Source organism: Orbicella faveolata, unplaced genomic scaffold (assembly GCF_042242905.1).
Source record: "Orbicella faveolata isolate gen_17 unplaced genomic scaffold, um_ofav_v1 contig_1, whole genome shotgun sequence".
NCBI classification, from domain to species: domain Eukaryota; kingdom Metazoa; phylum Cnidaria; class Anthozoa; order Scleractinia; family Merulinidae; genus Orbicella; species Orbicella faveolata.
The window spans coordinates 37,135,131-37,161,828 of record NW_028301536.1 but is presented as its reverse complement, the minus strand read 5'-3'; the positions used below and the strand labels follow the sequence as shown (position 1 = coordinate 37,161,828).

Sequence of the window (26,698 nt, the reverse complement as noted above, 5' to 3'; positions counted from 1 at the left end):
GTTTGGTAGGGCGTTCAAGGTGTACAATAGAGAAAAAAATGCCGAATTCTGTTTACACGCTAAAACCGACTCTTAGAGGGCTCTTTTTTACTTGGGCAAGCATGCATGAAAAACTCGACCAAAATCTCTTCCTGAATTTCAAACATCTTTATTAAAAACGCTGTTTGCAAGGAAATGTTTTAGAATTTCACGCAGTATTGCAAAATGGGTCTCTAAAACACTTTCAGCTCTATGCATCTCCTGTTTGTGCGATATGAAATATGCTTTGACGAATGCAATTTTTATAAAGAAAGATCGTGGATTTAATGACCCGTAAAAATTGCTTTAGTGAGCTGAAGCTTGTTTTGGTTTTACGCAGCTTGCCTCCGAAATCTAATTGTATTTCTGGTTGTTAAAATTCTATTTCGTTGTAATTCCTATCTGTTCATTTCTTCGTTTCGGTATCAGCTGTAAAAGTGAAAGTGCTTTACGCACATAATTTCCTTTCACAACCTTTGGCACACAGTTAGGACGCCTTGTCTGCTTCATTTACGACGCATTTAAGTGTAACTTAGAACTACGTAGGAGTGTTTTACGCATCGATGAAACCGAAAAACCAAAAGTCACTCGATTGGAAAATGCAAAACTACCTTTCTAGAAAGACTAAAATTACGCAAAATCAATTTTGTCTTAAAATTCTCTTAAAACGAAACAAGTTCACGCCATGTTTGTTTCATTCTTTCGGCGTACCTAACCATTCGTCCACATTATGAACAAATCTGTTGTATTAGCTCAACACTTCTAGATTAAAGAAGCGCAGAGTCAGATTGCCTCTGGTGACAAAGGATGATAAAAAAAAAAATGTTATAGGAGGCACGTTTCATTTATTCCGTAAATTTAATATGGACTTCGAACTCCTTAGCGTAGTCTTGCTGCTCACATACCGATACACAATGTATTGTTGCTTTGTTCTTTCTTGTTTTTTTTTTGTTTTTTGTTTTTTTTGATGATTTCAAAAGCCGATTACGTGCTGGTCTTGTTTATCACTAGGTTTAGCATGAAATAATGTGCTGACGAATAATTATTTGCACATACCAGATCGCAAATGAACTGTACTAAAAACTATTTTTAATTCAGAACCAGAATTTTCTCTATGTGTACACCGAAGAAAAGTTCTATTATTTCAAGAGAAGGTGGAATTGAGTGATTAGGAGTTTTCTATCTTGAAGTGTGTGAAATTGTACTTTTCTAAGCCTACATTATACTGTGGCTTTTAACCTAAGAAGCATCTAGGACGCGATGCTATTATTACAGATCTTTGGCGGGACGCCGCGGTATACATGGATGAATGAATGCGAAAGAGAATTGATTGAAGCGAGACAATTAAAAGAAGCGTCACTATAATTCAAAAGATATGGTGCGTGTACGTGCCCATGCAGAAAAAAAACCCGTCATAAGCAATAATGAACTTGTAGCGTGTTTTCTTGCCTCTAGATTTGCGAACTAATTGAAACTGAATTTTTTTTTTAAAGATATTTTTTGCATTTCTTTCCTGAAATATACTGGCAAACAATTCCAATATCTGTTCGCGTGAGGGCAGGAGATTGTTTAGTAGGGCGGTAGGGTTTGAATATATTGAATATTTTTCATCAAAGTCATTCAAACGAAACGAGTGGAATTAAAAGCGAAGGAGTGCCAGCTATTGGAGTTTAAAAGCGTTTTGTTTCCTTGCTTTGTTCTCAGCTTGGTCTCGAATGCAGCTAGTTTTTAAAGCAATGTTTTATAATGTATAGTTGTATCTAGCCTTCACTCAACAGCGAAGAAAAGTTTCGGCATACCTTACAATGTACAACACTGGTTTAATGTGCCATCTTTGTTTCAGGCGGCGTCTCACTTGGTTGGCCTAATTGATATTTTTCGAGAAAATCAGTCAAACGAAGCGAATGGAAAAGAATAGAAAAAGTCAATTGAGGCACCAAACATTCGCGCTTGAAATAATTACCTCCACATTTTTAACTATCGGTCTATTTGACTTCGAACGCAAAAGTTCAGCTCGAGTTGTCGAAACTATGTTCTGCGTCGAAGATGCCTCAGTGCAGCTTTCTATCTTCGTTAACCCGACAAGGTGAATTTGTTCATCCAGCTTTGCTGCTTATTTTCAAGACGTCCCACTTCATTGATCAGATTGTTGAAATGAATCGAAGCAAAAATTGTTCTAGAAGACCAATATTCAAGGCTGCCGATGAGTTTTTACATCACTGCACATGCCTTGTCAGGTTGAAAGAAAGAGAAACAGCGTCTGACGAAATACTGAAAATTTTTAACCGTGATATATGTGTGAAATATATTGCATTGTTGCAGCCTGTTCAGCTCTTGAACACTTCGTTTGTAAATATAGTATATTTTTTATTGTAATGCAAAACTCTCCGGTTTTTCAATCGGTCTGTCCAACAGTGACAACAAACCTTGCGGTTAATACCTTAATAAAATCTCACGAAGGTGCATTTTCTGAGCAGCAGATCGCTGAGAACCTGAGAATGCCCTGCTCAGCATAAAATTTTAGAAATAAAGACACTCTGAAGGTCTGTGACTCCGATATATGAATGCTGAAAAGATAGCTGGATTATCCTTAAGCGGTTACCACTGGCAACAAAGTGATCAAAATACTTAAGCCTAAAACCACAGATTCTGCTGTTTGTGTATAATGCAAATACAACTTAATTATCCATGCTCAACTGATTTTAAAATTGCTGTCGTTAAAAAAAGACTAAGAAAGGGAGGGGAGGGTGGGAATGAAGTGTGCCTGTTTTCCGCCGCGCCGCCTCGTTCGTTCAATACAACGCTACGCTAGAAGACAAGCTAGTTAATTTGTTGCTAACAGTTTTGTGCGGTATGTCTAGAGATATTTAGAGCAGCATTCATGAAAGCTCGCCGGCCAATTGCTGTGAGCATTTTTCTAGAAAAACCCACTCTTTGGAAAGTGGAATGTTATGAAACAGCCACTAAAGAAAACTAAGAGCAGATAAAGTTATTTTACAGCGAACTGAAAATGAACGGACAGTGTAGAGGTGAGTTTACCCCAATTAAACGCGTTTCAGGAGCTGGGGTTGATTACGTGGAGGGCTTGAACGTTATATATATGTTGATTTCGTGAAAATCAACTAAGCGAAACTAATGGAAAAGAATAGAAACCTGTCAAAAACGTAGCTTCGAAAACAATCTGTCAGTGTAAATGCTACAGTGGTCAATGGTCAACCTCGATTTCTCGAAGCATATGCCATGTAAAATTTACTCAGCCCTGTAATCCCGTCGTAAATTCTTCAAAAACTTTCTGTTCCATCACGCACTAATTCTTGAGGCAGACGTTTCACTTGATTGCCCAAATTAATTCTTCAAAATCCTGAAATTCATTTAAACAAAACGAATGGAAAGAATAGAAAACTATCGAACAGTATTAAAATACTCTCAAGCTGACTTCTAATCCTCCTCTGTCCCTTTTCTTACTCATGTTTCAAGGAAATTCTTGATAAATATTGCTTATTGAGGCTTCTCAGTTCCTCCTTTCGCATGGCCCGTAAAATTAATTAAGCCCAACGGAAACAGATTGTTCCCGAAGACACTGCCCTGAAGACTGTTCCATGGCTGTGTCGTGCATTAAACACCAAATGAAGCTTTTGTTTCTTGTATGTGCTTGTCAGTATCTCATCTGTTTATGTAACAAGATAGATTCCTAAGCTTTAACGACTTAAAAGTGACTTAAAACGATAGAGCAGGTTGTTTAATGAGAAGATTAATTCAATACTGCTTTGTTGTTTGTCAATTTACACTTGTTTAGACAACGGGCTGTTTATCAAGGTTTGTGTCTGGGTGTGAATCTCGCGCGGGCCGTGAATTTTAACCCTCGCGATGAATGTGTGCTTTGCGGCCGTCCGATTGTTTGCGCACTCGGGAAGAAGAGAGATAGCCGACCTTTGCGACAAGATTGACTATAAGAAAATACGGAGCCCGGAAAGATTCGCCTGATCGTAAGTTACATTAGTTTTTTCTGTATACGAGCAAAAAAAAAAAAAAAATAAAACAAAAAAACTATTTTCCTCTCAGTGTATTTATAGCTATTTTCATTCACATTTCACACTAGCTACAAAAAACAGATTAGAGGGAATTTTTTTACGCATGACGAACGTCATTTAACAGGTTTCTCGGCAACGTTCAAATGACATCGTTCTTCATTCCACTTTTCGTAATTTTTTCTTTAGCCTCGTATATTATTTCTTTTACAACTTCGTATCCAGGACCATCATTGAAAGACCGTAGTGATAAGACCGTGTTTTTGCCGAGGAATGCGAGATTTAGTTTGTAACTTTTCCAAATAACAATCCCCTAACATGACCGTAGCATCGATCGTCAACGGTGGTAAAAATTGCTATTTTTAAGCGCGAAAATTTTGTTGTTCTCAGAACCACTCGAGTTTTCTTTGCCGGCGGGTCCTGAATACAAGTTGAGAAGGGTGCGTGGGCGCAGTTTGATTTAAGTTCCCTACCATGTCTTCTTTAAAAACAAAAAGGACAAAAAGTGGGAATAGTTTCCTTTATTGAGGAGGTATGCGAAAAAGAAAACATTTTGTTTCGCATATTCATTTGAATAAAGGACGGCAAGTTCAAAGCGGAATGCTCTGTGATTGTAAGACTTAGCTTTTGAGCACCCAAACATTCCCTGATGACTGAGGTCTTGATTCAACTGATGACTGATTGTGAGGCAGTCACCCTTTGCTTGCTTCATTCTACAGAAGACGACTTTTTGATTTCCCATAAAATAATTTGTATATTTCTCGCTCGTAAATAAGGAATATGGATTTTATAGTCAGCCTGTCATTATGTTTAAACATGCGTTTGGCTTACTAATTGGGGATTTCCGTTTTGATAACAAGATATTTTCCTGCGTAGGTACTCTATAGCGCATAATTCAGCGGTGAAAAATAGGCATGTCCCCATGGAAAAGAATGATATCATTGCTTTATCAGTGAAACATCACTTTTGCCAGACTTTTGGGGGATCTCAACAAGATCCGTAAATTATTGTTTTATCTACGAAAAAAGGCCACAAGCCACAAAGGGCAAAACATTGGAAGTTCTAGTTAGCCCTCGACAAACAATCCTGTTTTCAATAAAATTCACAGATCAATCTTACTTTGTCCCTAACAATACTTTTAACAAGTCTCAGAAATTTTATTCTTTAAGATAATGCCTGCTACGAACCAGGTGAAGATTATCCTGCCTGCGTAGCTCTGGGACAAGCATAACTGATAATTATTTCATGGCTTCATACGAAATATCAGAATATTGTGAATTGTTTAGGCTCGTGGAGAGATTTTGGATCGGCGATATCAAAACCAGATGTTTTCTTCTCGTATCAATTCTTGAAATATACCGAATTTATTGCCAATGAAAACAGTCATTTTCATTAGTCCACTCGGGTGATTTTTTCCCCTCCTATTTATAACAATCAGTGACTTTCTCCAGGCCGTTCCTATTTTAAACTGATGCAGCATTTTTTCGCAAAGATACTAGCTTGTTATATATTTTTTTTATTAAAAGATTCCGCAGATGTACGCTTTCTTGCCGTATTTATGTCTTATAAATGATTTATACCCCCACACTTTGAAGTAAAAGTTTCACCGGATTTTATCGATCCCCTTGAAGGTCTGAAGTTTTCTTTTAAACATGCACAAATAAAGTAAAAAGTAATAAAATCGACGAAAGATTACAAACTACATTATGTTATGATTGTGTTTATCTGCATCTATTGAACAAAAGCTCCGAGAGTCAAAGGCGATATCCGCATTCATTTTCCAAAATTGGCGAGCATGTCATAGGATTTACTTTGATCGGAAAAGCGTCTTAACTTAATTTACACCTAAATCACAACGTTCATCAACGAAAGAATTTGCATTTTAAAACCGAGCCTTTGTAAACATCTCACAAACATATAATGTTGCAGATTTTTTGTTTTCAGTTCTTGTTTTGTTTCGATCGCCTTTCAAGTAATGCGCCTCTTTCTGGCAGACTCCGCGGCTAGCTGTCAGGAGGGTTTTCATCTCTAAGAAGGATTAATCATCTCGCTGAAAGGCAAAACTTAAAAAGCCCTTAAAAGTGACCGGCGCTAATCAAGTGTAAAAGCCCACTTTACGGCCTGGAAGTTCGCCGTTTGTCAAGAGCCGCATAGCTTTCTTTCCGCGGTCTTCTTCTTGTGGCACGTCATGGTCAACGAAACTCTACCGGCATCTGGCGTGCCGACTGCGCTAACGACTCCAGATTACCCGTCTTGCCCAGACCCGAATTCCAACAAGTATGTGAAAGGCATCAAAGCAGCTGCCTATATTTTAGTGATGTTGCTCTCTCTGTTTGGAAACGCCATGGTGGTCCGCGTCGTTCACAAAAACCGACGAATGCGAACTATTACAAACTACCTGATCATCAATATGGCTCTGGCCGACCTCTTGACCACCGTCTTCAACATGCTACCCACAACATACTGGATTTTTCAAGGGCTGGATGTGTGGGCTGTGGGCGGCTGGATAGGAGAGGTGCTTTGCAAGCTACTCAACTTCACGCAGTCCCTCTCCATCTCGGTTTCTGTTTTCACGTTTTGCGCGATCGCGTTCGATCGCTTTTTCGCCATTTTCAGGCCGTTAAAACGCGTCATTACGTTTCGCGTTGCTAAAGGTATCATCGCAGCATCGTGGTTGTCATCTATCATAATTTCAGGTCCTCAACTTTACGTTTTGGGTATAACTGGTGAGAAAGGCGTCGCCCAGTGCGTGGAAACCTGGGATCCTCCGTTTGATGAAGCTAAAGCTCCGAGAGATTACACCATCGCGCTGTTTTTTCTGCTTTACGCCTTGCCTTTGACGGTGATTGCCTCTCTTTACTCGGTGATCATGATGAAATTGTGGCGAAGGCAAGCACCTGGGCAAGAACTCTCTTCAAATCAAGAAAACAAAGACAAGACCAACAGGAAAGTTCTGAAGATGCTCGTCACGGTTGTCATCGTGTTCGCATTATCCTGGCTTCCGTTATACGTGAGAATGTTTGTGATGTTCGCCGAATCGGATCGTTATATTTGCGGTCTGCCATACGCAATGGATTTTCTCACTCTCTATCTCGGACATGCTAACTCAGCAGTGAATCCCTACATTTACGTAATTTTCAACGAGAATTACAGAAGGGGTTTCAGAACTGCGCTGTCTCGGCGTCAGCGAGGAAGCAGCCGCATCTCTGAAAGTACACGCAGAACCAGATCAAGCCGGCTGCATGCAGACAAAAATGCGAGTCTCCTGCGCGCGGATTTACGTGACAATAACAAAGCAGCTCTGCGATTCAACAAGAAACACAACGAAAAGGCATTGTTGCCCATGACTACGACGACAGAAAACCTTCAATTTTTTTCAGTGTAACGGTAAGAATCATTGCTTTCGCTTTAGGGCACGTTAATTTAACAGAACTTGGCACTTTGAACAATAAGCAACGCACCGAAGACAAATGATCTGATTGACCTGCAAGGCTAATATCGTCGCCGACGGGAAAAGAGCGAAACGATAGCGAAACTGTAACGATAATGGTTTACGACACTGATAAGAAGTGCTTAATTAATTACGGAATTGAATTTAATATCCGATCGCATTTAAAAACAAAGTTTTAATTTCGGAGATGTCTCCTCGTAATTAGCACGCTGCTAAAAAGTCATGAACGAATCGTTGAGATAAATGGTTTCTTTACGTAGAGACGATAAGCAAATTTTCCACTTTTACCAGTTAATTGACAACTTTCTGAATAATTAGGCTGCAATGTGTATATGTTATGAACTTCTGGTCTTGACCTGTAATAAAATATGAAGATAACAAGCCTTATGAAATCAGATTCAATCCCGGGGGGGGGGGGGGGGGGGGAGACTTCCGTATATGAAAAGGTCGGGGATGCTCGCGGTCTCGCTCAGGAGCTCTTAGGGATGTTAATCAAGGAGTTTGGTCTCATTTAGCGTGTTCAGGACGAAACTACCTTTTAGGGTGCACTCGAAGAGATAACAATTAAATAATGCTCTCATTTCCGTCTTTAGGCTCGATTTCCGCCAGTCTTTCGACTCCGGTCTACTAGTGCGGCCTCCTTTACTGAACAGTGGTTGGCAATCAAGCCTATTCCCCACGGTATCTTTTACGGGACAAATAAAGCTCGGGCCACACCCAAATTGTTCTCCCCTTAGGGGTTTAATTCAAATTTCCCAACGAGCATCCCCGCTCTTTTCATATGGGAGTCCCCCACCCCCCGGATTCAAATAACCGTGACACAGATATTTCAAAACTTACTGGTTTGCTTACTTGTCAGTTTTCTGTTCATTATTGGACAGCAGTTAGAGACTGAGTATTAGCCAACATATTCAATTATTTTGCGACTTTCACTCATGTTGTGCGGACTCATCTCTGCTTAATTACTTCCTTGACTAATTGCTTGAGACAGGAGGAAATAATTTGTTCTCTTTTGTGAGATGATTGGTATCAATCCCTTGATTTGTCCTTGTTAATATTGTTAAGTGCGTCAAAAGATGATGCATTTGAAAGACAATTCATTTTAGAAATATCTCCTTGCTTAGCACCCTCGGTCTTCTTTTATCAGTAATTCACAAATGTGCCACTGGGATGATTTATTAATGCAATAAACAGACACGGAATGTATTAAATCTAAATGACAGTCCGAGTTTACCATTTCCACTCCCACGCCTTTGCTTCTGTCGAAATTATTTCTTTTTCAATGCAACTTTTCCAGGTAGTCTTTATTTTGCATTTTATTTAAAAACGAACGTATTTCAAACCAAGACCAGCAAACTTGCTTTAGTTTTCGGCCTTTGGCATTATTTTTATCAACTCGGTAACTAGATAATAGAGTGATTTCACAAACCCCGATTCTTATATGCTAATTAAAATCCTCAAATGCTAATGTGCAAGAGCAGCGCGTTCTTAAGTACACCGTTCCTGAATTTCGAGATGGTTTCCCGCAAACACAAACAACAATGCTTCCAATGTTTTAATCTCTTTTTATCGAATAGAAGCGCTGTCGATCTCATTACAACATAGGTTCGCTTGAACCTTGAACCGATTTAGAAAGCTTAGCTATGTGCACCGAGCAAAACAGGCTCAAACAGGAACTATATTTTAGTGGTCAAAATGCGTTAAACAAACCCTAAACAGGTCGATTAAATATGGAGCAAAAGCAAGTCTTTTTTTCTTCCTTATTTCTTGGTCTTGTCTAAATAGGTTTTCACTTTTGTGAGCAAGTCGTTCACATTGTTCATTGTGTCCATGGCTTTCTGACACATTTTTTGATGGGCAAGTTGTGCTTCTTTTGCGCGATCAATCTTTCGCTTCTTCTCCTCGTACCTACCATTCTCTTCTCCTGAACTATCCAGTGATGAAGCGACCAATTCGTTGTCAAGTTTTCTTTTAACAGCTTCCTCTTTTCGTTGACTTGGAGTCATCAGCGTGGAATACTTTGTTTGCCTAGCTATCAAGGCAGGCGTTTCGTCTAGACCTGTCGACGTTACTGGCTGGGCGGCAGGTTGAGGCGATCGCAAAGCATTCTTAATTATGCTGCGCATTCTCCCCGTCAAGCGATCTGTTGATTGTTCCAGATACATCCTCACAACGTGGTCAGGCAGTCCTGCCTCAATGACTCTTTGTTTGGCAAAGAGCAACACCTCCTTCCAGTCCTTGCCGTGGCAGAGGTTATAACATTCCACGATGAAGCGTTTTTCATTTTCCCCGATAGAAACGCGTTTCCTTTGACCACCTGTTTGAAGAATCAAGCGAAAGGAAGAAAGGCCTTTAGAAAATTGGTTCTGGGCTGGAATGGGAACTTTTGGTTAGTTTGTAGTCGTCCTTGTGTCAAAACTTTTATAAACAATACCAGCTGAAGCTGTTACCTTTATCCTGGTTATTTTCAGAACGCACCGACTCTTCTTCTTCTGCGTCCCATGGGCGCCATAAATTTGACATTTTGAGAAAAGCCTTGCTTGGCACTTCCTAAAGGATGATTGTCAGCGCAAAATGATGTTTTAAATTTGCGCACGTGCTAAATATGCAAATTCTTTAATCAGTTGGACTAATGAGGAAATTTGAACTGGCAATCATGAAGGACTGTCTTTCTGAAATGTTAAAAAAAGACCCCGCCAATCATATTATTTCTGTCGATGGCTTGTGAATGATTGAGCAGTATATTTGGTACCAAAATTCATTTTGCAATTCTAGCAAATACCTGAGAGAATTTACATTGCACACCATAGCAAAGTTTTAAGCTCATCTTTGCTTATTGTATGTATCATTCTGATGTAGTAGCGGCAAGCAGCATGTTGCTTGGTAACGCTAATTGCTTTAGGACTCCCAACCTCGCTCCTAGGCTCTCTCTCCTCTGCCTTCCTTGTCGGAGGCAGAGGAGAGAGAGCCTGTGAACGAGGGTGGCGGACTCCGAAGCAAAGGGAACTCGAAAATGACGTCAACTAGCGTCACAACGTTACACCAGTACGTTCATGGTGAGAATTAAAAACCTGCTCTGCCAATAAAATACCAATCATTTTCTTGCCGTTTGCACTGGCGGATCCAGTGGATGCTCGGAAGAGGAAAATAGTAGCGAAGATGAACCCCCTTTCTTCCTCGGAAAAAATAGAGGGGGTGGGAAAGAGGGGTTGGAGACCGGCGTCTACAAACAGCCTTGTTTAGTGAAAGCAAGCTGTTGAAATGCTCTCAAACAGGGTAACACAACCCTAAACACAATGATGTAAGGGACCGCAAACGAAAATACCGGCCTGCTATGACTATCGACTGAAGATGTCACGAATAGAGGGAGTTGTGTTACCCTTGGTAGCGAGAGGTTCAACCCTACATAGGGTGGGGTAGGGAGAGCCTCGGTATTGTCAGAGTGTTCACGGGTTCGGAATGAGATTAAAACAGATTACAAAATGCACACTTTAATTTCTCTACAGAGTAGACAAGAATTAAAATTAACATTTACACCCTATTTTGAAATAACTAGTAAGCTTTTTTACACATAGAATGAAGCTTCACTTTAAAGCACATCCAAACGTTATTTTTAGCGACTACGTATAGTTATCGCTAGGCTTTCAGTTCAGACCTCCTATTATCTTCAAAATCTAGATCATAAAAATTAAACTAAACAGTCGCTAATTCCTAAGTACTCTGAGGATAGCAATCTAAAGGCGAAATAAAAACTTCTAGTGAACTGAAAATCTTCTAGCGATTTACCTGGGTGAATGTTACGCAGAATTGTCCTAGGCACTGATTAAGAAAAGCTTCTTTTCCAAATTAGAAATCATTAGTCTAAAAATGATAAAAAAAAATATACTTTATATATGCAGTTATTTACACACGTTTTCTTAAACTTTCTGCCGGCATTTTCTAAAAACAAGAACGAATGAGCTGACTTCCGTAAGCTTAATGATGAACCAAGCTTTTTGGTAAGGGCAAAACCGTCTACACGCTTTCAAAATGTAAGTTGTATAGATCTAATCAGTGTTCCTCTACAACAGTGACCAGTTCAAGCTGTTTTACCAGTTCTTTGAAATCAAGTTTAAAAATTGAAAAGCAGCAAAAAGATACACTTTTTTCTATAAACTGAATTCAAACACGTTCTTACTAACATAGTGATTTTATGGCAACTGAATGAAGGAACCAATTTTAATTTCCTCTGATTTACGACACGATTGTCGCAAAACTCATTCAAGGATAAGAAATTGCCCGCCCGTTGACCTAAACATCTATCTTTTATTAAAAAAACAAAAACATAAATCAGAACCAAACACTAAAAATACACGTGCATAGCGCCAAAATCCGTACAGTCGAATGGCGCTTCATAAGAGTAAAATTGAAATATTAAAATGCTAATAACAATGAGATTTAAAAACAGTTTTGGAATACTATTGTCCAGTTTTTCTTTGTAATAAATACCTCTCACTAACCGAGTTCAAGGTCCGTACTGTACGTTACGGACTGAGTTTTTTCCCCTTCGATTTATGGCCCAAGCGCTAAGCGCGGGACATAAATCGAAGGGGAAAAACGAAGATCCGTAACTTACAGTACGGACCGAGAAGACGAGGTAAGTAAGATATTTATTATATCTCTTCTGTGCGTCTGACGTGTTTGGGAACGATTTGTATTCACGCGTAACGGCTTCAAATTTCTTAAGCACGTCAAAAGCAAAACGAGTCAATTTGAAATCGTTGTAAATCGTCAGCACGTTTTAATACACAATTTAAAGTAAAAGAAAGTTTTAAACTTTAACTTGCTATAAAAGTTAAGAACACTTGGTGATAAAACACGAAACATTTTGGCAACAAAAACAGCTTTAAATTTTAGTCTAAAAATGAAAGTAACCTGAGATTGGTTAAAGTAACCACCAATCACAGCGAGCGTAGTAACTGAGATATAATAGTAATAATAATAATAATAATAATAATAATAATAATAATAATAGTAATAGTAATAGTAATAGTAATAATAATAATAATAATAATAAGTATAAGTAAACATACGGTTTCGAGTTCAATTTGGAATTGATTTGCACGAGTGAGTTTTTCAAAAAGCTGAAATTGCACGAGCCGCTTCGGCGAGTGCAATTTCAGCTTTTTCAAAAACTCACAAGTGCAAATTAATTCCAAATTGAACGAGAAAAACCGTATGATTACTTATTAATAATATAAACATGAAAAATTTGCGTGGAGGAAGTGCTGGAAGACCTTTCTTGGAGCCATTTTTTTTCTCATTCGGGAAAACTTTTTTCAAAGTTTCTGGGCAAAGTTTTCCTCATCATTTTACGTAATATCATTGGCTTCGAAAATTTCCTATTTTCTTTCAGCCAATCATAATCCAGAATTACGATGTGTAATTTGCACTGATACACTTTTTGCACTGGTGTTACACTTTTTGCACTAGTGTTACACTTGAAGTGCACTGCTCTCAGCCAATCAGAATCGAGTAATTTTTTCATGTACATTATTACAACAATAACAATAACAATAACAGTGACAATGACAATGACAATGACAGTGACAGTGACAGTGACAATGACAATGACAATGGCAATGTCAATGATAATGAAAATAATAATAATAAATTTAATTCTAAACGTAGATTTAAAGCAAATCAGCCATTGTCGGAAGCTCGCAATCGACTAACAAATTGTACAAGTCACCAACAGTGACATGATATCGATTTGCAATGAAACCAAGAGTGGCATCGCAAGGGTTCATGGTCCTTTTATCCAGGTAACGGATTTCTGCTTGGGTCAAACCAAACCTCTCGGCCAATAGCTTCCACTCATCTCCTCCTACAGAATACAACAATGCTGGAGCTTTTTGTTTTTTTTTTTTGCTTTTCAGTCTATAGTTTTAAGCTAAATGACTTCAGGGATGGAACCTTATTTTTGAGGAGCGGGCATTGGGAGATTCCTCTGAGCAAGAATTTTTTTCCATTTGTTCTACAGTGGAATCCCGAGTTTTGGAACCTCCAAGAAAAACAAAAATCGAGGAACGAAAAATCAGATAGTTTGAGAAATGGGGGTAAAATCACAGTGTTTGACGAAGGGGAAAGAAACGGCTTTTGGATCGAGTTATCGGGAGTTTGAAAAATGGGGGCTCGAGAAATCGGGATTCTACTGAATTTGTTTCTTTTGCAATTGCTTGGTTCGCTGTGCATGATCTGTTTTGTCGGTCATTCCTCACCCCCTATAAAAATATTATGGTCCATCCCTCATGACTACAAGTTTAATTACTCTTTTGGTTAATAGTTCGCTGGGCTATGGATGAAGTAAAGTGTTGAGGTCCGGTTGTTGTTAAGACCGGGAGGATTGGAACAAATCTCTTTAAACACAATCCAGGGAGTCTGTGGACTTGATCTGTTTACGTGATTGCAAGATTCAAATCTTTAATTACATAAGGCAGTTGCTTACCACTCAAATTAATTGTCAAATCTCTCATTTTGATCACAGGGATTTCTCGGACGTCCGATCTTTCAGGCAAGATTGGGCCTAGCAAGAAAACAAGTCAACAAATTTAAGTTGTTGCTGTTCATCTGTCTGTTTCCCCTCTTGAAACAGTTCTATACGTTTGCTTCGGTGTGGCACCCCCACCCCCTCCATGAATATACGAGCGTGAGATACATGCTCGTCAGTCGTTGAGAGGAAATGAAACGGCACCAGCGTAAACATTTTTGCGGCTAAATATAGATGAGGGAAAGGAGGAGAGGGCAGTATGCTTGGAGGTTTACGGTGTCCGCTCGCGGTGTTCCGGTTTTAACCATAGTCCGCGAGGTAAATCGAAACAACAAAAGGGGAAAAAATAAATTACTTCAAAAATACCTGTTGTCCCAGCTGGTGTAATCTGTCTCAAGTGTTGCACTAAGTCAACTCTCTTGTCATGGGGTGCCGTTTTACAGAGACAGCGCACCCATCGCTTGGTATCATCGTCCGGCTCCTGAAGGGATGCCTCGTCTATTTCCAGGCTTCTTTTAAACTCATCGACAACACCTGCTGTGTCCAATGTCTGGACGCTTTGAAGAACTTCATCTGGTAGGGAAAGGACCGACTCCTCCTGACCTAAAATGTGTGATATTTGTGGCATTAGAAGGGTATATGATGGTAACCTTTAGAATTTAACAATTAGATTATAAGCTTGAGATTTCTTTAATTCAGGTGACAGTTGATAAGAGCGACGGCTGAAATCACGGTTTGGTCTCATCAAATATTATCTCATAGAAATCGAGAGGGAATAATGTAACTGTCTAATTAGTAGAATTCTCTCAAATTTTCTTTCAAATAACAATTTCCACTTATTCCTTTACATTTATACTTTTTTCAAGTTGTTGAATGGCTTCAAACGCGATGTTTGACAAGTTAGCTGAAAGGCCTCTGATGAGTCCCTTTACAGGGACGAAACATACGTATGTAAGGCTAGCCATTGTAAAATTCTCACCCTTTATATTTAGAGTAGTTTTAAACTTCACGCTTTAGCGAAAATGTTTGTGGGCTCATCAGTTCATTCAACAATTTTAACTTCTTGTCTTAATTCTAAATCTTCCTCCGGAAACTTAGGAGAAAAGAGAAAACGTGGCCATTTTGTTGACCACAATTTGCAAGCTAATGGCTGATAGTGTGTGATGGCACAGTCAGTCAGATTGCAGCCTTCACATCAGTACACCAATTATAATTCTACTCATTAAGATTAGTCATCTTTCTGTCGCGTAAGTACCGCTCTCACTGGAATATTATATCATGCGAGAACCAATTGCGAAGAATTACAAATTAAATGCCTTAGAAATGAAAGGCATACACTGTATTCACAGTTAAACTAAAATTACAACTTCTAAAAGCTGATCGATTATAGAGGCTGTTAAAGCAAAGTAAGAGAAACTGTTAGAATAAAATAAAGGTTTAGGGGCAGTATCGTTTGTTTCACGACGTGGCCAGCTTTGATTGATGAACAGCTGAATAAACATTTTCACGACACATGTACGAAACTAACCTTTGAAAAAAGGGAGAAGCAAATCCTTGCACCCATGACTGTTGTCTTGGTCCTAGTGATGCAAAAATGTTTACGTCAGAAAACAGACAACTTGCTTGTGTAATAACTGAACAAAATTTCTTCCATTTCAGGAATAGGCTGTTGAGATAAATCCCAGTTGGGCATGGCGAACTAGCTTGTATCACTTAAAGATAACAGAGAGAATATGAACTGCAATAGCTGCACAAACGCTTTCCATGCGAAGAAACGAAAGAGTTTACCGATCACGTCTACATTAAACCACGTAATCCTGTATCTGTGTCACTGTAATCGCTTATCGGCCGCAACGGAATGTTCATTTAATGTTCAGATTGGTCGAAGGAACAATGTTTCTTTCCCAACCCGCAATACATTAAAAGTCAACGTTACCTGTTTATCTAGGAATTCAAACCAAGGCTGGAAGCTGTTAATAGCAACTCTGACATCTTTAGCCACTGCCGAATTCAGGCACACAAACGGATGCTGACAACTACGCAACTCTTCCTGTGACAAAAAGTGGAGGCAATGTTCTCGTTTACAGTCTTCCATGTCATGATTGCAACAGTATCGTACTACCCCCCTATTAGAACAGACTGGGCACCTCACATACATCTTATATCTGACATTCCTCAACCAGTGGAACTCATTCCGCATGCACTCAAGCATCAGTCCCAGTTACCTTCGCACTTTTCGGCATACTGAAACGTCGGATGCTTTATGATCCGGATCCACATGCGCATTCATGGAGTTGCCAGATGGCGCCATTCTGTGAACTGCGATCTCAATCGAAGTGGAATGACAAAGAAGGATCACAGATTGCCCATCGCGAAGACTTGTGAAAAATCTTGCAAAGTTGTTGAACATTTGTGGCTGTCTTTGGCTGGACCACTCTTCATGGCACCACTGGATAAACTGTAACAGCATCCTCGGGAAAAATCCTTGGGGAACGTGGCCAGAATCAAATCTGAGAAACAGAGAAGGAAGACTTGCTGATGACAGCAAATCGAGGACGCCTTCAGTTGGGTACGATTTGAGCATAGATGGCACTAGGTACTGCTCATCGGAACTCGTTGCAGGCCAAGGACAGATCAAGCTAAACTTTTCCATGATCTTGAGAAGGCTTTCAAAGGTGTCTTCAGGGTTGAAAAAAGGGGTCCACGCGTATTGTATAACCCTTTTATGAAGAACTCCTGTCCTCTCAAACTCAGACCAGAGAGTTTCGAGCTTTCCCCCTTTAGGAATATGGGTTTTTGCAGCAATTATCTTCTTGAAAACATCAACCAACCACTGGGGATCCAAAACAACCATTTTGTTTAAGGCTTGAGTTTCACCAAAATGAATCAGAATTCTTTGGTCGTGTAAGAAGTTCATTAACGTGACAAACTCGTCATCTCTGATATCGCAGACTTCACAAGCAATCTGTTTCGCTTTATCAAGCAAAAGGTACTTGCAGCCCTCTTCACGCATGACTTGAAGGGTCTGTTCATACTTCAGCCACTTTATTGGGATTTCTTCCTTCCTCTGGAGCAGCTGCTCTGCAACAGCGCAAACTTCCGTTCTCAGACGCACGACCTCTTCGCACTCACGTTCAGAGCCCGACTTGGTGTTATCCACAGCAAAGACGTCGGCGTACAAATGATTACTAAACGGTTTATTCTGAAGAGAATCCAGCAACTGTTTGGCTAGCACTTTAGCATCACCACCATTACAAGGTTTGTCAGCATGAGTACAAACCAAGAACACTGTAGGAAGTTTAGTTGACAGGTTTTCAATGTCATTGTTCTCAACAGCCAAAAGAGAGATAGATGACAACCAGAACTCTAGATTGTTTAGAGGACTCTGTACACTGAAATCATTCCCCTGTCTGGAAACAATAGAACTTTTCACCTCATTGGGATCTCGGCTCATGTCGTAGATCAATAAGTAGATTGCTCTTGGAGTGAGAAATATGGGATGAGTCGCATAATACACTGATTGTCCGCCAAAGTCCCACAGAATTGAAAAGATCTCTTCTACTTCCTTCTTTACCTCAAGATCGAGCAATCGTTTGGTCAATTTGGCTATTTTATCAGGAACTTCTGGAACTGGATTCTCAAGGAACTGCTGTTCCTCTTCTTGACTATTCTTCTTTTCTGGCGTTCCGTTTGCTGCGGGTTTGTCTGCGCCAAGTAAAGAAGTTGGCTCCTGTGAGCGTAACTCTTCCTTTAAATTGTCACGAATAAACTTTGCTGTCTGATGTTCATAAGAAATGGCATGACAAGGGTTTTCCCCTTGATTATTCTCTCCTGACCTCCACATTTCTGTTGTAACCTGAAAATGCAAGGGGTCCACCTCTATTCCAACAGTACTCTCTTCTTGTGGATCAAAACGCTCCCCTTTCAGAGACTTTTTCAAGCTGGTTTTTCCTGACCTGTCTTGTCCTACGAGCATGACTGGGATCCTCCTTACTTGGATTTTTCCATCCTCAAGTGCTTTCTGGTATGCTTTGCGTGCTGACGGTCCCCGAGCAATAATCTCCCAGGGTACTGAGAATTAATAAGGATAAAGGGTAATCTTTCCTGTCACAAACACGACAAAGAATTTAGGTGTCCTAAAGGCGTGTAAGGGACAGATGGAACTGAAGCAGAGAATTTCCGTCACATTTCGCTTGTGGCCTTATGTTCCAGCCGGGACGACCTCAGGATTTAATGAATGCTAGTTTTTACCAGCTAAAATATGCAGGAAAAGTTTGATCCCGACTCTGTTATTCGTCTTCTCATTCAAACCAAGCGAAAACAAACCATTTAACAACTCTAACAAAAAAGTGGAATACCGCCCTCTATGTTACACATACGTTAGGCCCAGATGGACTGAAATACAATAATATTCATAACATAGTAAGCAAGATTTGACTTTGACCGTCCTTTTCATTGCTTCACAATATTCCTCAAACGTGTAATTGCCTTTTAAACTACATTTTTCCTTGAGGAACTATATTAAGAAACCTTTTAATATTCTGGGATGGGTTTCCATTACCCGATGGTTTTCATTTCTCTTTTTGGTTACTGCCTTCGTAAAGTACGCGTACAATTATACAGTGTATGCATGCACGCACCCACGGAATCCTGGGACACTACTTGATCTCGGATCTCACTTTCACTACTCGATCTCGGTCTCCCTTTACTTGATTTACCGGGCACCTACAAACCAAAAGTAGGTTTTAAAATTGTCCACTGTAAATGCACTAAATACAATGCCGTTTCAAAAGGAAGAGGTTGACATAGTTCAAAATGTTTAGTACACGCATATAGAATTGCCCTTGTTGCAACAAAACGAAAGCTGCCGATTGACTTTAAACTTGCTTAAGGACGTTCGCGCGAAAATGTCTACTCGATATATTTTCTTCAAACTTGTACTACGGACAGATAATGAAGTACTTGTTTCAGAAATGAAAAAAAAAAAGAAAAAGAAAAATTGGGGGTCACGGACTTCGTTTCAGAGATAAAGCGTGTTGACAACTAGTCTGATTTTGAAAAACTGGCGCGCGTAATTCAACATGGTCTCCAGGGTTTTTAGCTGAATAAATAAATAAATAAATGAAAGAACGAACGAACGAACGAACGAACGAACGAATGAATGGAGTGAATGAATAACGACTTTATTGGATAACACAATTACTGACAAAAACCAGTAGTTCACATTGTAGTCCTTAAAATCTACCAAACAACTACAATTACAAATTCAAATAGAAAAATGCAAAGAAAAAATACAATTGAAAATTCTTTAAAACTTTCTTCTGATAATATTCCGATCTTTGCATTTCTTGAATATTAGATTTCTGAATTTACAAAGGGGAATCAGGCCCCTCGTAGTACTGTCTTGATTGTTCCATAGTCTAGTGCCACTTGCAAAAAAATGAACGCCGCACAGATAAACGAAGAGCTAAAACGAAGGGAATTCGATGGTGCATTTTGTAAAAAATTCAAACTTCTAATCGATAAATTTTCTTCTTTTGTTTTGCTAAACGTGGAAAATCGGTAGAGAAAATGATCCATCAAAAGAAAAACAGGGGTCACCGAACGTCCAAGATCGTTAAATCCAGGCAAAGCTATAGCAATGGCTATCTGCCCTATCATTGTTCATTTCATAACTAGCTTAGCGCTCGCTCGATGCATGACGTGGCGTGTGAATTTGCGTGCACAGTAAGGATGCGCAGAAACAATTAGCGCGAACGTCCTTAAACTTTATTACTACCGAAGTTCTTCAGTAAGCATACTCATCAAGGCCACTGTAATGCTATCGATTCGCGCTTCATAAAGTACATCTATCTCTCTTTAACCACCGTTGAGAGGAAAATTTAATTAATGTTTGTTGGACGAATGAAACAGGGCAAAAATGCAACGAAAAGCGGAAAAGAAACTGAGAGAAAAGAAACTTCAAACAACAAAACCAAAAAACAACAAATCTGCCTAGTCTTGCACTGCGGGGTATGCACTGAGCAGAGATTGTGGAGATAAAACAAAGGTTATATGTTTGTTATATTCACTTTTATAATACCAATTGTAGAGGTTAATTTGTCTTTGTTTTCTTGATTCTAATATCATGTAAATTATTATTGTCGTTATTAAATCGCCATAACATGACATGAATAAAATATACAAAATTATGTACAATTAATTATGGACTTTTAATATAAATTTCTTATCCATATGCAGTCACGTTACTACAATGTGTTTGCTTACTGGTTGCAAATCTCTAACAGGCAATAACCAAGATGGCTCACGTCTGGAACAGAAAACAAGAATAATACTGTTACAAAATTCCACTTGGTGATACAGGGAAGATAATTTGACCTTTTGAAATTAAATTCGTCTGTGGCTCTTTTTTATTCATACTCTTGTAATTTGCCCCAGTAGGTTACGTAACACTAATTCACTGGTCTGATGAGTTACTGTGTGGCACTAAATTTTTGCGGTTTTTTCCCACAATCCGCGGAAAAAAAGTTCTCGCAAAAAAAAAAAACAAAAACAATTCCTGCAAACATTTTCTCCCCCAAACATTTACTCCTCTGGCGAAATTATACATACAAACATCACAAGGAGACCGCTGTTGCTGCCATTCCTTTGAAACGTCTCTTTCGCTCAGAAATAAAACGGTGAAATGAGAAGAAAAAACGTTCAGAAATAATATTAATAAAAAAAGTAACAGGAAAGGATCGTTAGAAGATACTCCAGTGAGAAGAGCATTCTACAATTCCGCACAAGAGCACGATGAAATCGTGATAGAGTGACACTGATAAAAGGTTGGATTACTGTGTTTTACATCTCTGGGTGTTACATGTATTTCAATAGTCAACTAAAAATGCGAAAATGTTGTATTTTCAATTACACGTGACTTCCCGAAAATCGAAAAAAATTAGTACCAGCAAGAAAAGCCAGTCTTTTATTATCGAAAAAATTAGTTCCCGCTCAATACAAGAAACCGCCGAAATAAACCCCCGCCAAAATTTAGTGCCACACGGTAATCGACAGGTCTTTAGGCCACTGGTGTAAAAAAAATATGATAAAAATAAACAATCATAGACCAACTTACTGCTTTCCTCTTGCCTTTGATTTTGGTCTGACCTCATTTCTTACTGCTGTGTATAATGTGCTCAGATCTCCAACAACTGAAGAAATGCAAAGTTATAGGTTAGTAGAACATTTCCAATGTGTTTCTATTTTAGGAGTTGATATCCTATCAATTAAGATAAGGCATCTAAGGACATTTGAAGGATAAGCATTTATCGACATGAATTGAAAATAGCCAAGTTCTTAGATGAGACCTCACTGCTATGTAATGATCCCTAAACTGTTCAAAATATGCTGAATGAAGACTAAGGCTCTTTGGATAGGCCGTTAGTGTAACAAAGATGTCAAACCTTATATTTTCAAATGGTAAGCGAAGTATCACTCTTCTAGGCAAAACTCCCATCTTCAAGTGCTTAGGAATACATGTACCCAAATAAGTCTGTTCTGCGTACATTTTAACGCCCTCGATCTCATTGCTCTGGCTCAATCACAACTTGCGTGTTTAATTTTATATGGAACAACAAACCTGATCAAATCAACAGAGACATTGCCATTGTAGTCAGTCTGCAGATATTGAGTTTTGGCTACGGGTTTTTTTTACTGTTAAAGCGTGCGAGGAATGAGAGCGCGGAGCGCTAGAGCGATCAAGAAGCGGGGAAAAAAAAAGAAAACGTCCCTCTATTTCTGTCTTTCCCTAGCCCCACTCGCTTGCATTTTGGCTCGTTCATATCTCATGCGCCGGGTTAATATTTTGTTAAGGTTGTGATCTCGACAAACTCAGCTCAAGACAAAATAGAGGGTCTGTGTATAGACGACAATAGTGCTAATATTACTCATTTAGTGAGTTCAGATTAACATTTCCAGGAAGTAGTTGATACATGGTCAATACTGTTTCTAAAAGTGAAGTCAAAACTTCCTAGCTTCACACCACTCCACTGAGCGGCATGGTATACTCACCCTGACCAACTGTTCCGACATGACTTGGTGAACGTGCTGGACTGTTTTGATTAAGGTTAGCATCAATTAGCATAGTTAACATTAACTTCACACAATTAAATTGTACTTGATGTCCTCAGATTAAATTAAAAAAAAAAAAACAATATGAAAATGTGATATACCACATTTAAATTTCCATTCCTCACTTTTGGAGGATTGCCATTTTCTTCAGAGGGGTCTAACAATTAGCAAACTGGCACATGGAAAATGTAAACATTTATTATTTTTTTATCTTGGGTGGCTTTTGTTTTGAGAACAATCAAAATAAAAAAATAATACCTGAATCTCACAACCTATTCACCACCAGGTATAACTACATTTTGGTGATGTTGCGGTTAGTTTCTTGTATTGTTTTGAGGTCATTAATTTCAGAGGGTGATTAATTACTGGGCATACTATATTTTGGATTTATAATAAAATTATATCATTTGTGATACAGTGATAACCCAGTTATCCAGTCACAAACGTACCACAAAAATCTGGCTGTATTTACAAAAATGACTGACTGACTGCTTATGTTCGGGCCAGAATAAAGTGAGTGTAATAATGAGGTGGCCGTATTATTGGGGTGACCTTAAGGTTGGGTTCCACTGTATTTAGCTTTTGAATTTTAAACCAACTTATACTACTCTGCTGAGAAGTATAAATTCATGGCCACCCTCTTTCATTTGGATCCCTTCCAAGGTAAATTAGTGAATGTATTATTAAGTTCAAAACTATTGGTTTGAGCCCATTCACTTGCATTTAATTTACTGATTGCATTCATTTATCACAGGTTCTAACAAACCCTCAGATGACTTGGTAAAGATAGATATATAATATATTTAAAACAAACCAAAAACTTACTCGCTGCACGCTTTTTGTTTTGGTCGCTTACTCAATGAAGGGGCTGATGGGGTGCTGGCAATATTATCAAAGGAACCTGAATAGAATAAAAAAAAATAATTAAGGTCATACTGTTATTTTGTACAAAGTTTTGTACTAGCCACTGTCTTAATTGAAGTGCCAGTGTTAATAGTCAATGAGCTCTGCAGTGTCCAGGATGACTCAGCTGCTATTTTAATATTAAAAAAGTCATGAGATTTACAACATGACACACTGAATCCTGACCAACATGACCTGACAAACAACTCAACAAAATATTACTACGTTTATCATTACCACCAGACCGTAAAGTTTGTTAACAATAGTTTGTCATCTGTCATATATTACGAACTCACAACGTGACCAGCTCCCAGTTGGCTTGATAGCTCAGTCGGTAGAGCACAAAATTAAATCTGCACTGGTATCGCAGAGGTCATGGGTTCAAATCCTGCTCAAGCCTGAATTTTTTTCAGACTTTAATTTCACAACTGCTTAAGTTGTACACTGTTTATATAACTGGGATGATCAATAATGTCTTTGTATCTTTCTCCGCCGTAACCAAATATATGATCTTTCATATTTCACTTGTATATCACAAACTCATAACATGACCATGCAGCTCCCAGTTGGCTTGATAGCTCAGTTTCACTGCACCAGTATTGCAGAGGTCATGGGTTTGAATCCCATTCTGGCCTGAATTTTTTTACAGGCTTTAATTTCACAACTGCTTAAGTTGTGTATATTAGACTGTGATGATCAATAATGTCTCCAATTATCTTTCTCCACAGTTCATGCAAACATTAAATGATCCTTCATATATTCAACTGTTGCCTGAATCTTTTTATCAGGCTTTAATTTCATAACTGCGATGATCACTATTGTCTTATGATAGCTTGTCATCTGTTATAGGTACAGTTATTACCAAGTACAGACTAGAGAGACTAGTTAGGTTAATTTATATTACTAAGTGTATGCTAACACAAATGTACCTGAAATTGACCGAGCAATAAGTTTCTTCATTATGCTAATGTCTTTCAGAGGCAGCACCTGACAGGACTCACATGAAAAATATCATCCACTCTTCCTACAGATATAAAAATGACTAACATCAATATGTAACATCAATATGTAAGTCATTCCAAAAGTTTACACAATTTTACCAATGAGAAGATTTTGCTTTACTAATACACCCTTTTCATAAATGGCTGCCAATTTAAAATTCTTTTGTATGCATTTAAATTAGCCTCACTAAACTTGTTTGGGAGAAAAAATTCTTTTGAATTAGCAACTCAAAAACAAGGTTAGTCAGGCTAATTTTAATACTTACAAAACAATTTACAATTGGCAGCCATTTATGAAAACGGTCTATGCCCTAGTTGTGATACATCTAGATCTTTCAGAGAATAATTGATCCTAACAGTGATTTTATTGACTCCAGATTATCTAGTCTTGGTTTCAGAGCTTAATTTGGCTGCGCTACAATAATTGGCCACTGTTTTGTGTACCTTGGTAATATACAAATATGTCAAAATAACATCTAACTCTGAGCTCACACACTTGGCCCTTTAAACTCAGCAGAACCAATGGCAGATCAATTAATATAAATATATATCAACAAATATTTATGTTAAGACAACCTACAATTACTGGAGTAGTTAATCACATGACTCAGAGCATGTAGAAAAAAAATTGTTTTTGCGTGCGCTTTTGCTGATGCAATTCAGCCCGTGCACAAGGATTGCAAAAAACAAACATGCTGTCGATAGAGCGATCATTTTATTTACTCGACACCCTCACTATCTGTGCTATTTTTCTCTATAATTGAACGCAGTGTATTGATGGCTTTAGTCTTTTATTACAAAGATGTGTTAGAAAAGGTAATGATTCAAAGAACCCAGCAATTCTCAGCTTTTTCTTTGTTACCGAAAGAACCCAGTGAAATGCAGTGCATGTGTAGTAAGTCAAAAAACTGCAATTGAATGAAAAATTGCACTCTTGGAAATACGCCTATTTCTTGAGAACCGCTCATTAGAATAATTTTCATGAAATTTGGCACAAAAATTCTATAAGAAATAAGTGAATGAAGTACTGAAAAAAACTGAACTTCAACAAAGGCAATTCTAGATATTCCAGTGAACCTTCAACAAGGGATAATTAAAGTTCTCTATTAAATTATTAGCAAAATGGTGTTAACTTGTGAGAATCGTTACAAGCTTGTATGCAAATTATAAATAAAATCTAATGACTAGATTTTCTACAAATATACAAAACTGATTTTAAAGGCCTGTTTATATCTATTCATGTTGCCATGGCAACAGCGCATCCATCGGTTTAACCATAAAAAATCCAAAGTTTGTGGTGTTAATTTGCTTGAGTGCATTTTTGGCAACCAAGGGATCAAGGGTTGTAGAGAAAAGGGTGAATGAAACACAGGTATTAAAAACTGTGTTCAGCCACCTTAATTCAATTTTCCGACGAGCATCCACGACCCCCGGGGGGTACTCCCTTATATGGGCTATATAGGTATGTGCGGCCCCAAGGGGTATGGTTTTTCAGCTGCTTTGGTCATAAATAGGGTATCGATTTTAGCTGATTTTGGCCATTTTGGTCATAAATAGGGTATGGTTTTTGCACTTGTGGCCTCATGGTTAGTGTGCTCATCTCCGGATCGAGCGGTCTGGGTTCGAGTCCTGGCCGGGGACATTGTGTTGTGTTCTTGGGCAAGACACTTAACTCTCACAGTGCCTCTCTCCACCCAGGTGTATAAATGGGTACCGGCAAACTTAATGCTGGGGGTAACCCTGCGATTGACTAGCATCCCATCCAGGGGGGAGTAGAAATACTCCTAGTTGCTTCATGCTACAGAAACCGGGATAAGCTCTGGCCTGATGGGCCACTTGGCTCGCATGCAGACTTTACTTTTACCTTTTGCACTCTAGCCTTGATATGGGTATGTTTTTAAAAAGAAACCACTTTTTCGTCATTATCGAAAAGAAAATCAACAAAAGCCCTTCACAAATTATGTCTACGGTAATTTAACATTGGTTTGAACTAGGGAACTTATTATAACGCAGGTCTGAAATAGGGTTTTGATTTAAGGGTTAGGTCATAAATAGGGTTTCGAATTTTTGGTCAGCTCATAAATAGGGTAGGGAATATCGCAGATTTTGGTCATAAATAGGGTAAGGGTTTTGGGAAGCGGGACGCACACTCCCACCCGATTTTTCCGGGAGTACCCCCCGGGCTACGACCTTATCTCATGTGAGGCATAGGAGTCCCCCATCCCGGGTCCCTTTGTTTTGTGTCGGCTCCCTGGACGACAAGACTGCATGGGTTTCAGATGAGTCGGACCCGGCCCGTTTGCTCGTCCACAGCCAAGCGAACGACGAAATACGTACGTCTGCCAAAGTGGCCCTGCAACTAGCCTTGCACTGTGAAGTTTTCAAAACATCATCGCAATCGTAATCGCTGAACAGTCTAAACAAACGAAAACACTCGACTCACCTACTGGTCTGGACGCGATACTCGCTCACTCGCCTCACGAGTAAGGACCACGACAAATCAAGCCACTGATTCAATCTGTTGCTGAGGAATTTTTCTTCGCTTTCGCTGCTCAAAGGAGCTTCAGTGGTTTGTCACAGCAGAGCAAAAAGCATTGACATTTCAAAAGTCGGAAGTTTCACGAATCAGTTTGCAATGAAGGAGTTGCCAGTAATC

The 26,698-nt window shown here is 38.9% G+C and overlaps 1 protein-coding gene and 1 pseudogene across 2 annotated transcripts; one reads left to right on the top strand and one right to left on the bottom strand.

Annotated features, from left to right (window-relative positions):
• The first annotated feature begins 28 nt into the window (after positions 1-28).
• Positions 29-7,878, top strand: LOC110045058 (substance-K receptor-like). The gene has a single exon (XM_020750649.2). The coding sequence runs from the start codon at positions 6,235-6,237 to the stop codon at positions 7,429-7,431; it is 1,197 nt and encodes a 398-aa protein (XP_020606308.2). The 5' UTR covers positions 29-6,234; the 3' UTR covers positions 7,432-7,878.
• Positions 7,879-10,972: 3,094 nt separating this feature from the next.
• On the bottom strand, positions 10,973-26,698 carry LOC110056680 (uncharacterized; annotated as a pseudogene). Its single transcript, XR_016202411.1, has 12 exons — positions 26,486-26,698; positions 23,971-24,065; positions 22,964-23,039; positions 22,079-22,119; positions 21,144-21,219; positions 20,294-20,336; positions 18,667-18,751; positions 15,963-18,097; positions 15,555-15,606; positions 14,393-14,629; positions 13,985-14,062; positions 10,973-13,363 (listed from the first exon to the last, which is right to left on the bottom strand). The product of XR_016202411.1 is annotated as an uncharacterized LOC110056680 (transcript).

Bases quoted from the DNA above. Each gene is read 5' to 3' on its own strand.
- LOC110045058 (XM_020750649.2), top strand. From the start codon at position 6,235: ATGGTCAACGAAACTCTACCGGCATCTGGCGTGCCGACTGCGCTAACG.